General features: G+C 38.0%; 1 protein-coding gene across 1 annotated transcript in view; it reads right to left on the bottom strand.

The window, feature by feature from the left end:
- Positions 1 to 14,910, bottom strand: part of DPYD (dihydropyrimidine dehydrogenase) — an 806,753-nt gene that overhangs the window by 2,934 nt on the left and 788,909 nt on the right. Inside the window, exon 22 of the mRNA XM_029948659.1 lies at positions 932 to 1,072. Coding sequence (XP_029804519.1) covers positions 932 to 1,072 — 141 coding nt within the window. The remainder of the gene's footprint in view (positions 1 to 931; positions 1,073 to 14,910) is intronic.

Below are 14,910 nucleotides of genomic sequence, written 5' to 3'. Positions count from 1 at the left end.
CACCTTTCAGCACACAAAAAAGTGATATGTTGGGTAAAAATTTGGCATAGAACTAATGTCATTAAAGAGGTAGATTTTTTTTAAGAATTGCAGTATGTCTGTTACATCTCTTAGTTAGGTGGTCAGAAGAATATGCGAAAATCCACCACGAGCAACATGGGATGATCCTCCAGGCTGAGAAGTTTAATAAACTTCAGTTTTTACATACAGGCCATTTTATCTCTCTTGAAAATTCCACTAATCATCTTAAAAGGTATTACTTTACTTCTTCCTAGCTTGAAATATGTAATGAAGATAATGTTATTCTGTGGTTGTGAGACTGAAGGCAGCTGGACCCCGACTTTTCCTGCCGTCCCCGCAGCCTCGCCGGTGACGGGCGGGGAACCCCACGGCTCACCGCGTGTGGGAAGAAGGCAACTTGGGGCTTCTCCGGCCACAAAGGAATTCCCAGTCCCAACACCTGGGCTGGTGGGGAGTGTTGTTTCTTTCCTACCATGGGAGGAGCCCAGTCAATACTGGATGGAAGAGAATTCTCTTTTGGTAGAGAGAATCAAGTCCTTTCAGGGTGATGGCAATAAATGGCAACTCCTTTCCCTTCCCTCGGTATTAAAGCACAATGCTTCCTGATGTGCATGATTGTGTAGATTTCTCTTTTGGTTGGATTTTTCCATCCAGTTTTATGGGTGATAGAATGATATAAAAAAAAAACGCACTGTGCATTGAATAGTGGCACAGTTAGTATGAGTTATGGCTTTCCTTTGAAAAAAAATTACCATGCTCGGGGGCGGGCGGTGGACAGACATGCCACTGCGGAGGAACAATATTGGGCACGTCTGGTCTGAATCGCACACTTAGCAACAGAAGATGCTTTCTGCTACAAAAGCCAGAAGAAACATGCCTCACAGCATCCTAATTACAGCAGAATTCTTACCTGGTAGCCGGAGTCATTACAGGTCATGTAGCATTTGCCACAGTTGATACACATTTCTTCATCGATCATGGCCACAACTTGCTCTAGGTGGCTCAGTTCCCCAAATGTTCCAAGGTACTGCAGTGCTTTTCCAATTACATCCTGAAAGATAGGCCCTGAATTACTTACAGTGCTCACCGGAATACAGCCCCATGTAATGATTACTATCAGTCCAGATTTCTGTGTTTTTAAAATATAATGCTGCATTATGTAACTTGGGAGGCTTTTAGTAGTAGAGTTCTTGTAGTTAATGCTTTTCATAACTGTAGCTTAAAATTCTTTGTCTTCTGAAAGAAAGGCAAAATGTGTGTGTGTGTGTGTGTGTGTGTGTGTGTGTGTGTGTGTATGCATGCACGTGCACGTGTGTATCCAGCTTAGAAATACAAGACCCAATTGGCTGCATTCCATAGGTTTTCTACCAGATGATCTAAAACAGTGTTTCTGTGGACAGAAGAAATGACACCCTTTTCAGCGGTTGTAGCTTACCTTTCTCCAATTTTGAACTTTGAAGGATGCAGAAGTAATAAAAAGCAAAAAAGGGTAACGCACTTAAACTAGAAACTTTAGATTGCCAGGAATGAGAGGAATAAAAATGGGAATGCTATGCATTTATATCGCTGCATTTGGATTCTAGATTTTCATTTAGAAAAGTGCTTTGATAGCATACCCACCTGTCATGTCTCGAAGAGTGTATTTCATTATTTAAAAATTCTAATTTATGTTAATTAATTAGATTCAACTAATAGCTAAATAAGATGCTCTTTTACTTTTAAAGGACTAGGATTTTCTTTATTCACTGCTGACGATTTTTCATGCAGTTACACATTGCTTTGTTCTTCATATTAGTTGGAAGTGTGCTTAATATGTGAAGCACAGAAGATGTTTCAGCAACAATAAGAAATACTTTGTTTCATAAAACAAAAACAGAAGGATGTAACAATGTGTGTCAAATTAGTATGCTGTTAAGATTTTCTGCTTTTGTCTTTAACTTTTAACAAGAGAATGTTTTGTTTGAATTCAAGGTCCACGTTCAAGGAGGTCTGACTCTTAAAGCAAACTTCCTATATTCTCTTTGGCATTTTAGTTTCTGTTCTTCTCTCTATGACCTTGGTTACCCTCTTTTTACTTTTTTCTCCATTTCAAGCTCTAAAGGACAATATGCTCATGGCTTGGAGTTTCAAACTGAAACAAAGTTTACATTATAATATACAGTTCATTTGTGCATCTCTCTCTGAGTACGATGATAGAAAATTTACAAGACTTCACTATTTTCTTTTCAATGCAGTCTGTCTGTAGGTGGGCACTTGATGTCAAATCAATATCTCTATTCAGAATCACTCTCACAAACTCAAGATCTACATTTGTCAGCTGCATGACATGCATTGTTACTAGAAATTGGTAACACAGAGTCTCCACTCACTAAACTTATCATCAACGCCACAAAACTGGGTCTTCCTTTTGACTTCCTTCATTTTGTGAGCAGCGGTAGGATTTTTGCGATCACCAAGGCTTGAAATTTTAGAGTGCTATCTGCTCCAATTTCTCCTTCCTCCAGCATCTCATCTGTGGTCAAGTCTTGTGAGTTCTGGATCTGCAATTTCTTTTGAATCTTCTTTCCAAGTCTGCTACAGTCTGTAACCATTACTAATTAGTTTCCTGTTACTTCCAAGGCAGTTAAGAGCCCATGTGATGAATCTCATGCTCATATTCTTCCTTTTCCGTTTCACCCGAGGCAATGTTGTTATCTCAATCCAGGCTGCACAGAACAGACTAAATTTCTCACTACCTTACTCAAAAATCTGTTACATTAAATATAGTCTCACATTTAAGTCTAGCATTTACGGCTTTCTAACAACGCCTTTTTTGGTCTTATTTCTCACTTCCAAATACCACGTGTTTCAGCTACACTGAACACACCTGTCAATTGATTCCTCTGGTGCCTAATTTCACGTTGAGTCTTCTGTCCAGGATACCCTTCCTTCTCATCTCTACTTTGAAAACTCCTACCCATCCTTCAAAGACATCTGACATGCCACTACTTCATGAAGATTTCCTCAATTCTTCTTTTGCCTTTCCTAACCAAATTGAAGATGTAATCTCTTTGTCTCTTCCTTTTCTTCCTTCATCTTCTCCCTTTACCCCTACCTGTTTTTCTCCCTTTCCCATCCTCTCTTATATTCCTCTTAGTGACCTAGTATTTTATCTATTATATGGAACCAATGATAGCAGACTACTTTTAAGTTTTTCCTATGTATCAGACCGATTCCACAATTTTAAAGCACTATCTCATTTAAACCTCAACACATTTTATACATGATGAGGTGAATGAGATCTAAGGTACAGAATAAAGTAAATAATGAAGGAGGGATTCAGATCAGGGCTACTTGACTTCAAATTCTATGGTCATAAGCACTGTAATGCTGACTTCATCTGATATTTCTCTATTTAGTGAATTCTACTTCAAGTTGTAGATATTTTCTATATTTAGCTTCCTATATACAGTCTCTTAGCAGGCTTTATTCATCTTTGTGTCTCCTGTGGCATATCTTGCTCCTGCAGATCACTGAAACATAATGGGTACTCAAATATCTGTTAAGATAAATAAAGCTTTCATTTATTCATGTGCTAAATATACAGTATAATATTAGGCACATAGTTAGTTGTATGGGCTAATAGACTTGTTGATTTACTAAATGTTTTTATTAATATGAGAATCAAAAATAGATTTGAGCACTTCTTAACAATTTTTTAATGTTTATTTATTTTTGTGAGAGAGACAGAGCACAGGTGGCAGAGGGGCAGAGAGAGAAAGACACAGAATCTGTAGCAGGCCCCAGGCTCTGAGCTGTTAGCACAGAGCCTGATGCAGGGCTTGAACCCACCAACTGTAAGATCATGACCTGAGCTGAAGTTGTACGCTTAACCTACTGAGTCACCCAGGTGTCCCTGAGCACTTCTGTAAATACATAATAATCATAGTTAAAGAATCTGGACATGTTTAATATTTCTCAATCATGTTTTAAGGTAGTAAGTACATGAGGTCACTTGGCAGCTATAAAGCTATTTATATGTGATAGAAAATAATTTTTTCAATCTAGGAAATCATCAAAAATTTTTTTATTTCATTGAATCAGATCACAGCTTGATTGAAATCACCAAAATATATTCAAAAAATGATTAAACAGGAAATTTCCTATATAGTCATCAAGGTTCGAAGGCTTATTCAAAAGAAACAATGTATATTTCAAAATATTTTATTGTAAGAAGCAGATTCACATTCTGTTTATAGTAAGTATACCTTCTGCTCTATACTGGAGATTTGCTGTTGTTATTTATTAAAACATTATTGCTTAATGTAAAACTAAATAAAACGAGGTCACTGGAGCCTCTAAATTTTGTCAGCACATGGTGTGTTGTAGTCATCATAGTTCTTAAGATGTTGTATATAGGTTTTTAATCTGGAAGAGGTTAAAACAATGATGACTATTCTACATTATTTTGGAAAGAGTATCAAAGAAAATGAATGACCATACCATGTGCCTGAAAATGTGTACATTGTTTAAAACCCAAAGCTTCCATTTAGTACTGCCAGCTTATGATATCTTTGAATACACATCTGGAATTTGGAGTTCACTGGAAGACACATACAATCAGTAAAGGACATATGGCTGGTCTAGTCCTTCCTGGACACACATCTGTGGAGATTAGGGAACCTACATTCATTATTCCAAGCTGGGTGTGCATATACAAAGGTCAAGCAATCTGCTATAGCCATCCCTAATTAATGGAAATGTTTATGTGTGAATGGGCAGGTGGAGAAACTGATGCTAAATTCTTTAAAGTATAGATGACACATTTAATTTAAGTGTTCTCCAAATGAACAATGTGAAGGATTATAGAATTCCAGAATCACATCTTTGACAGTTAGTTATTTGTTTGGGATAATCAAGAGTATTTTTAAAAATTGGATCAGTCTAGGGGCACCTGGGTGGCTCAGTTGGTGGAGTCTGACTCTTGATGTTGGTTCAGGTCATGATCTCATGATCCCCGAGTCAGGCTCGGTGCTGACAGTGCAGAGCCTGCTTGGGATTCCTTCTCTCCTTCCTCTCTCTCTCCCTGCCCCTCTCCCACTCACATACTCTCTCAAAATAAATAAATAAACACAAAAACCTCCTAAATCTGTCAATATTTCTGTTTGATATAAAGTTTAGGACCAAAGAGTGAGGAACTAGAGGGCCCCAATCCTATTGTTGGCGTATCATACTCAATTTATTATGCTTAACAAATTTCTTAGTTTTGCCGTATTTCTTATTGGTGACTGAAGTATTTTTAAGTTGTGACTGTTAGCTGGCACATTAACTGTTCTTCCTACCATTAAGTCCTCTACACATCTGATTAACATACTTTCTCCAGGGGCGCCTGTGTGGCTCAGTCTGTTAAGCGGCTGGCTTCACCTCAGGTCATGATCTCATGGTTCAGGGGTTTGAGCCCCGCATCGGGCTCTATGCCGACAGCTAGCTCAGAGCCTGGCACCTGCTTTGGATTCTGTATCTCCCTCTCTCTCTGACCCTCCCCTGCTGTCACCATCTCTCTCTGTCTCTCAAAAATAAAAAACTTAAAAAAAAACAAACAAACCATACTTTCTCCAAACCTGTCAAGAAGAGTGCCACTCAAAGGCCAGGGCCAGGACTACAGTGCTGTGGGCAAGTCCTATGACTTCAGTCTGAAGGGGATTCAATATTTAAGTTATTTGAGTGTAGCTGTTTAATCACTGTATCCATATTTGTACCACTACCAATGTCAGAGGTTCTTATCTTTTACTCTAAGTTCACACTACTTGCCTAATAAAGCTATCAAAATAGGAAATGAGATCATTTGGTGTGTTCTCAATGAATTTATGTTGATTCTTAATAACCTCTTTCTTTATTAACTCTCTCAAGTTGAAAGTTTAACGATCTTTGGAGAATTTCACTGGAGTCAGACCTCAAGCATTCTAGTCTACTTTTCCCTTTTCCCTACCACATCCACTTTTTCCTTTTCTAAAGAACCTGAGGCAACATTTATTTTTCAGCAGTGTGATATAGCAATATCATACAAAGATACTTTCAAAAATACAGCATGCAATTTATTTTTGAAATCCTCTGAGCTGGGAAGCAGGGAGGGGGTCTGTACAGTGAGAAAAGGAAATCTTGAGCTTATATTCTGTAGAACTCTGAAAACTGAGGACTTAGCATGAATATGCTGAGATGGAAGTTCAGAGACAATGCATCGGCTTGGAAATAAAGTAGTAGATTGGTGGGCTAGGTGAGCGAAACAAGTAAACAAGAGATGAGACAGAAGCAAGTGAGAATCAGGGAGGTGAAATGGGGCAGAGAAGGAGTGGGAGAGACAGAAGAGTTAGGCTTGGGTGTGACCATGGTTGGCTTAGTCCAGGGTACTCTAATTACTGTATTCTTTTTATGTAGGTAGCTCAGGCTTTAAAGTAGCAAGTTCCTGCCAGACATTTTGGATTTAAATTACATGAAGCCAATGTAATGTGCTTTTACTATATCCTTTCCTATCTTAGGCTTCAACTCTCAAATATATTTTCCCTACCTTTTCAGTTCTAAGAGCATTCTCTATGGGGATGCTGGAAAGATGATAGGAGTTGAACACTTCTCACTAATTGTAAATTAACAGTATACCATCTGCTCTAAATAGTGGGTGTATTTTCTTTTCTTCTTTTTAGAACTTTTAATAGACAAAATACATTTTAATTTTTCCTAATATGTTTTTCAAACTTCAGATAATTTGAGGCTTTGATACTTCTGAAACATTCTTAATCCTCGATGCCACTCTTTTGTGATCATCATTAGTAATGTGATCTTTATTTTCTCATATTACCATTGGCTATTGAGTTATCTAATGCTTGACTGTTACTCCTTGGGAAATGGAGTGATTATGTCATCCAACTTCTATTTGACAGCTTCTCATTCTTCTTGATCCATCCTCAAGTTAGAGTCACTGACTATGGGATTGCTTCATTGTTTTGTCTGAACTTCCTGAAATGAGATGTACTAAAGGTGGGAGATACGTGTATGTCCAAGCTCAGAGTTCTTTTCTGTAGCCTAATGAACTCGGATGACATGGGATGGCTACTTTCCTTTAAGATTCTTTTAGCCTCCACTTTCCCTAAATGGATTTTTATAAGGAGCCAAAAAATAAGCCAATGCAGCAAGACCCCTCATTGCTTCTCTCTCTTCTGTGAGATTAAATTTCCAACAAGGCAATTCAATAATTTTTCAGATGTTTTGCCTTTAGTGGAGTGGGATTTTCATCTGAAGTCTGTAAAGGCTTGCACTGCTCCTCTATCTTGCCTGTCCATATTAGCCATCTGGTTGTGAGGTCTCTGATGTGGTCCCAGGATAACATTTCTGTTTTTCTTTCATTTCACTCTCCTGCAGCTGCTTCCTTCATGCTTCACTTTCAGGTCTGTGGATTTCCATGCATGTGTATATCTTTTTGACATATACTGCTCCTCCCTCAGCCCTTCAGTTAGACCTATTTATTCCAAACAAGATGTACCTTTTCATAGACATATTACACTCAGAAATCACATTGCAAAACATCTCCATAAGGTGTAAGAGATGATATTTACCAAATAATGTTCATTTCTTTTAAAGTTCAGTTAAATAATTTTTCATCTGCTATTTGTTGGTATAGAGACAACTGAGAAGGTTAATGTTACCCCAGCCCATTTCTCTGGTATCTTCTGAAAATTGCTGGGCTAGTCCTCCACTATTTTTCTTTCTGTGACATCTCTTTTATGCTCTGTAGTATCTAATATGGTCTTACAGTTTTATCTGAGTACTTTTCTCCTTTCTCACACAATTCAATTGAAATAATAAACCACTCGATCAGGCTGACTGGTCTCCTGCCAACACTGTCTTGCCAGTCTTATGAGATGCAGTCCATCTCTTACTAGAAGCAGCAGGAAGAAGAGATGAAAACATCACTAGTGCCCCTAAACCATTCATTTTCCTACCCAGAAATTCAAAGACGTTAGAGATACATTCCTGGCTTCATAAAGAGAATGAGAATTCATTCTCATATATATCAACAGAAGTGGGAAGCATTCGGGGGACTTTACAAGTCTTGGCAGACTCTCAAATCTCTGTTAGATGCTGCCTGAGAATAAAGCGCGTTTCTCATTTAGCCGGGCCAAATGTGCACACTGTCGCCTCAGTTCTCGGTGAGGGGACAAAACTGTCTCTTATTCGGTTTCCTTTCTCTAGCACAAGTGAACCTGTGGAATGCGTTAGAAGCTTCTTTGAAAAGTCCTGGTTCACCTCTGAGAAGGAGACCTTCACACCTGTTGCAGGAGGATGGCTCTCTTTTTCTTCCTTTATCTCATATTCTTCCCCTTCAATCTTCTCGCACTGTTTCTGACTACCTCTTCTTCAGAATCCTTTAATTTCTGGATTTTTTTTCCATAAAATTGGCAGCTCCATAATGTGCTGATATATATATGTATGTATATATGTATATATACATATATATATCTCATTTACCATATATATATATACATATATATATACACACACACATAATGGTATATGCTATGTCATTATGAAATGGAAGTCAAGATATGGGGTTGCTAAAAAGGAAATCAACTGGATGCCAGGTCGACCTGAGGGCCTCAGACCACTCCCTGGTATAGGACTGAGGGCCTTTGAGGCTATTTTAGCTTCCGAGGGGGCAAGGAGAAGCTGGGTAGCATGCTGCCAGCAAACACTGCTGGTTCTTAAGGACCCAGCAGGCACAGTGTAACAATGAGAATAACCACTCGATGCTCTAGCTGACATTGTTAGCAGCTTAATCAGTACATCCCTTTGCCCTTTTATATCATGCTAAGACTGATCAAGAAAACTGGATTATTTCCCTCATTATTGCCTCTCAGTTTGGTCCTTTCTGTGAATTCCTTTGAAAAACAGAATGGTTTACCAGTCAGACCCTACTACCTGGTTGATGTGGGGACTGTGCCTTGGATTTAAGGTCCCATGGCTGTATTTTATTCCCAGCATGTATAGATACTATGCTTCTCAAACACTTATTTGCTTGAAATACTGCCTTCCTTCTTCTTCTTCTTCTTTTTTCTTTTATGAGAGACACAAAAGATAGTGTTTACAGGCCCAGGTTCTAGAGCCAGACTGCAGAATCACTCCTTGGCTTGACATCTTCCTAGCTGTGTGACCTTTCACAGGTTATTTAACCTGCTTATCAATTACTTAATCAGTAAAATGGGAAAAACAGGGAACCTGATAGGGTTATGGTGAGAATTAAATGAATCAATTCACAGGCATGTAGAACTGTGCCTGAAACCTCATAAGTACTCAATAAATATTAGCTTTTATTATTAATTCTCTGCTTAATTAACACTAATTTATTAAACTCCATGTTAAATATCACCATCTCTGTGAAGCTTTCCACAATTACCCGAGGCAGAACTAATCCCTTTCACTCCTCTGAGTTCCCAGAGCATTTTGTACATATTTGATTGAACTGTAAATAATTTTTAACATGTGCCTTTTTCCCTTGCTAGACTATGAGCTCCATAAGGATAGATGTCTTTCTTTTTAAAATTCATGTTGTATTCCTAGTTTCTAGCACAATTCCTGGATTGCAATAAGTGCATAGCAAATACATGTGAGTGCTACATCTCTGCCGAGATTGGGGAAATTCCTGTGCCTTGGACTATGCTTTTTACAGCTTTGGATATAAACCCAGTCCATAGCACACTGCTGGTCACATAGCAAATACTCAATAAATACTTACTGATGGACTGGTATTGAAACTGCCTACCTCTGAGGCAACAGACCATTAAATCTTATCTGAGGCATTTGAAGAAAAAAAGAACAAAAGATGAGATCTATTGAGCATGGCTTGCTTAGAAATAATATTGTCACACTCATAACCAGGGAAGATGGGGTAGATTAGAAACTTGAATGCATGACTGAAAAACTTGTTCAGACAAGAGGGGCTTAGTTAACTTTGCGGGGCACTGGGGCTCTTTCTGTAGCAGATGGGGAATAATATACTATGCTAGCTGAGAGGATAAACAAAGCAGTGTCATAGAGTTTAAACTATTGAACAGAGGAATCTATAAAGAGGCCAGCAGACAGGAGGGAAGAAACAAACTAAAATAAACAGATGGGTGGACAGAGAAAACATTAAGCATGAAAACAGATAACCCAGGCCCTCCAGGAAACAGGGAAGAAGGAAAAAATGGTATGTCAAGAACAGAAGCACCTTAGGGAAAACATAAGAGCAATGAAAGCGATGAAGGGACATCCACAGCGTGCCTGGGTATGTGTGGTAGCCTAAAACAATAAAAGCACAAGCAGCAATGACTGATTCACATTCACAGAGATGGCTCTTAAAGGGAACGTGGCTGTTAATTTCAATGAGGACTGAATAAGCACACAGCTACACCATCCAGATGGGGTCTGAAATAATGGGCAAAAGGGTGGGGGATGCATAAAAAATAACAATAACCATTCAAAATAACATTTGAATAGAACTATGCTGTGTACAATACTTCTGCACACATCATTTCATTTGAAACAAGGGAGTTGAGGCCTTCTGACATTATCTCCTGTTTGTTCTCCCTCCTGCTAATCTCTCGCCTGGGTTGCTACAATGGCCTTCTAACCAGTCTTTCTGCTTCTGCCCTTGCCCGTCTAGGATCTCGTATCCACATCACAGCCAAAAGGATCCTTTGAAAAATTACGTCAGATCATGTCTCTCTTCCTTTTAAAAAGCCTCAATGGTTTTTCTGCCAAAGACTTTTCTATTTTAGGGTCTTTGCACTTTCTGTTCCTTCTGAATGGGATGTACTCCCAAAGATATCTATCCACGTCGTTCATTCTTTCACTTTTTTAAGTGTTTACTCAAATGCCATTTAATCAGACAGGCCTCTCCTGGCTAACCTTTCCAGCAATTCCTATTCTCCTAATCCTGCTATATTTTTTTCATAGCACTGTGCCCATCTGACACAGCATGCATTCACTTGTTTGTCTGTTTCTCCTTTTGTTTCGTTCATTACTGAATTTCTAGAGACTACATCAGTGCCGGCACATGGTGGCATTAATGATGTACATTAATAATTGTAACAATTGTTGGATGAATGACAAAACGAATGTATGGGTGAATATGTAATTTTTGCCAACCAGAGGTTTGAATCTCAGTGATTTTGTGTGAAAGATAAAATGAAAGAATACAAGGTCCTGTTGCCAAGATGAGTGGTGCTTTCAGACCTGTGGACACTTCTACATTCTTAAGACTTCCGTCTTCTTTGGTTCCCACCCGTCCACACCATCATTAGCTTCCAGTTATTTTCTTGTTTCTTTATGCTCAGTTCTTCTCTTTTGCTTCCCCAGAACTTACTTCTTTCTCATAGGGTATTAGGTTAAGGAATACTTAGGAAGATATATGTGAAGTTTCCATCTTGTGTCTAGCACACAGTAAGTAGTTAAAATGTCAGTTGTTTTTCCTTTATATCTTCCAGCACATGTCCCTAATTTGCTTGAGTTCATTACTTTCAATATGCTCAAATCTAAATTTTCATCCCACATCGAAAAAGCGCATTAAATCTAAAACAACCAAGACCAAATCTCTGATTCATTATCTTTTCTTTATCTCGGTGAGTGGGACCCTAAAAAATATGAATCATCTTGGTCTCCTTATTCTTAACCCCTTGCTAATCCTTATCCTTTAATATATGAGAATCATTATGTTTTTTAAGATTAAAAAAAAAGTTTATTTATTTATTTTGGGGGGGGGGAGGAGCAGAGAGAGAGGGAGAGAGCATCCCAAGCTCCATGCTGTCAGTGCAGAGCCCGAATGTAGGTCTCGATTTCACAAATACTGAGATTATGACCTGAGCCAAAATCAAGAGTTGGACAACTAACCAAGTGAGCCACCTAAGTGCATCCCAAGAATCACTAAGTTTTAGGAGGAGAATTAACATGACTTCATCATTTTTATCTCTTCCTCTGTCTCTATAACCATGGCAACTCACCAAATTCAGGACCACATTATAGATCTCCTGAAGCATCCTTTCCCCTTTATCCTTCTAATCTATACCCAACTCATAGGGCTCCTTAAATGCCAGTTCCTCAGAGAGGCCTTCCTCTGTTCCTTCAGTCTGAATTAGGTCTTCCTATGAAAAAGTCTCCATACATTCTGTATTTTTTCATAGTGTTTGTATCACAAATATGATTTTACGTTATTAGTGGGATTCTTTGCTTAGTGTCTGTTTATGTGCTTCATGAGGACAGAGGCTGTTCTGCTTTATGTATTGTACTATAGTTACCCAATTCTTAGCCTGTTGCTTGTCTCATGGTAAGTATGCAATAAAGATTTCCTGGAAAATACATGGGCTTCTTCAAAACTTCCAACTTGACTGGCTCTAGAGCTTTATGTATTCTTACTTTCGTTCTTGAGTTAATGTTATTGAATAAAATGGGAATATAGAGTCACCTTAATCTATTGTCTCCTTCAATCTGCCCATTCTTAACATAATAACTAATAGTAGGTAATATTTATTCAGGATATATTTGATGCAGGCTAAAAGTACTTCACACATTACCTAATTTATAGCCCCATGAGGCAAACTCTCTTATTTTCTCTTGTCTCACAGATTAGCTAACTGAGGAAAATTCATGCAGCTCTGAAATGGTAGTGCCACAGTTTGAACCCAGGCAGTGCAACAGAGTAGTTACATGCTTGGAAATTCAGAAAACTCTTATTCCATAAGTGTAATCTGTTAAAATCTGATAAAGTTTGCTACTTATTTCAGTGAAAGAAAATAGGTTAAGATTTTTCATGGTCACTTTCTTTAAACATGGCTATATTCTAAAATAATACTGGTAAGCCTAAATCCAGTATCATTAAATGCATACAGCATACAGTAGGTAGAAAATCATGATACATCCTTTCTCTTGGCTCAGGCCAAGACAAGCTAAAATATGAAGGTTATGTTAAGTTTATCTTAAGGTGGGAAAATCAAGTAAGGGGTAAAAAAAAAAAAAACCCTCAGATTTGCATTAAAATAAAATACTCCATAATAGATGGAGGGTGCATCAGGTAAGAATGACAAAAGAAGGTGGGAGGCGAGTTAATAAAATATTTCAAAAGTCCATAGAAGAATGTGTAAAGAACTGTGTTGCTGTGTCCTCAGTAGGAAAGGACAGAAAAGGAGGGAGATATCAGAGATGAAAATAATTGACATCGATGAGTGTCTCATGGTCCCATTCACTAATGAGATGAGTAATAGGAGAGAACCTAGGCTGATTTTTACAAAAAAAAATGGCTCTCCATGCTGTTCATTGAGACACAGGACTCAGGAGGAAGAGCAGTTTGGAAGGAATGATAATCAGTTTAGTTTTAAGCATGGTGGCCCCTGTGATCCTTGTGCAGATGGTCTAAGTGGCGCTATTCAGAAGACAGTGGGCAGCACAAGTTTGAAACATAGAAAAGAGAATGCGATGGATAATAGTTAGGTCTAGATATAGAATATAGAAAAAGTCTAGATTAATGGTGAAGGGAGATGAAATTTGGAAACAGAAATTAGGAAACAGAGATAAATGAATATAGACGTTGTTATCAGCTAGCAAATTTTGACTTTGGAAACTTGAATGTAAAACAATTTATGATACATTTTGTCACTGAGATATAATTTGAGAGATGTAAGGGGATGCTTTAAAATGCAGATATTGAGATTGTGGGATGATCGTCTATTTGGGAAAAAAATAAGGTTAAACCATACTTGATAATTTAAGGCAACAAAAATTTTAGTCAATTCTTCAAATATAAATATTAAATTTCTAAAAGTACTAAATGAGGTGAGTATGATCTTATGGTAGAAAAAGCTAAAATAGTGAAGCAAACCATAAGAGACTCTTTAAAAATTTTTTTTTGTTTTTTATTTGTTTTTGAGAGATAGAGAGAGGCAGTGTGAGCAGGAGAGGGTCAGAGAGAGAGGGAGATACAGAATCTGAAGACAGGCTCCAAGCTCTGAGCTGTCAGCACAGAGCACGACGTGGGGTTCAAACCCACGACCATGAGATCATGACCTGAGCCGAAGCCAGATGCTTAACCGACTGAGCCACCGAGGTGCCCCATAAGAGACTCTTAATAATAGAGAAAGAACTGAGGGTTGATGAAGAGAGGTGGGTGGGAGATGGGTTAAATGGGTGATGGGTATTAAGGAGGGCACTTGTTGTGATGAGCACTGGGTGTTGTATGTAAGTGATAAATAACTAAGTTCTACACCTGAAACAAATTTTACCATGTATGTTAATTAATAGAAATTTAAATAAAAACTTGAAAGGAAAAAAGGTATACTAAGCAAAAAAAAAAAAGAGAGAGAGAAAAGTCACAAAATTAGCTTTTGCCAGATATAACTTCATACAGCTTAAGCTGCTGTGTGGATATATAAAAACACTACAACACAAATTAGGAGACAAATGGCAATATATAAAAAGTTTATAAAAAATCTGTAAGACAAGGATAAATACTTTGGCAGAAAATTGGTAAAAAATGAATAGTACATTCACAAAAGACAAAATGGTCCAAAAATATATAAAAGCATGCCAACCTCACTATTATTTAGACATTCATAATTATAGAAAAAATGGTTTTTAACTTTTTTGAGGAACCCCTATCCTGTTTTCCTGAAGTGACTGCACTAGTTTGCATTCCCACCAACACTGGAAGCAGGTCTCCCTTTCTCTGCATCCTTGCCAACACCTGTTTCCTGTGTTGTTAGTTTTAGACCTTTTGACTGGTGTGAAGTGATGCCTCGTTGTAGTTTTGATTTGCATTTCCTTGATAACAAGTGATTTTCATGTGTCTGTTGGCCATCTGCAGGTTTTCTATGGAAAAATGTCTATTCATGT

This window comes from Suricata suricatta, chromosome 8 (genome assembly GCF_006229205.1).
Source record: "Suricata suricatta isolate VVHF042 chromosome 8, meerkat_22Aug2017_6uvM2_HiC, whole genome shotgun sequence".
Taxonomy (NCBI): domain Eukaryota; kingdom Metazoa; phylum Chordata; class Mammalia; order Carnivora; family Herpestidae; genus Suricata; species Suricata suricatta.
This window is presented reverse-complemented; position numbering and strand designations above follow the sequence as displayed.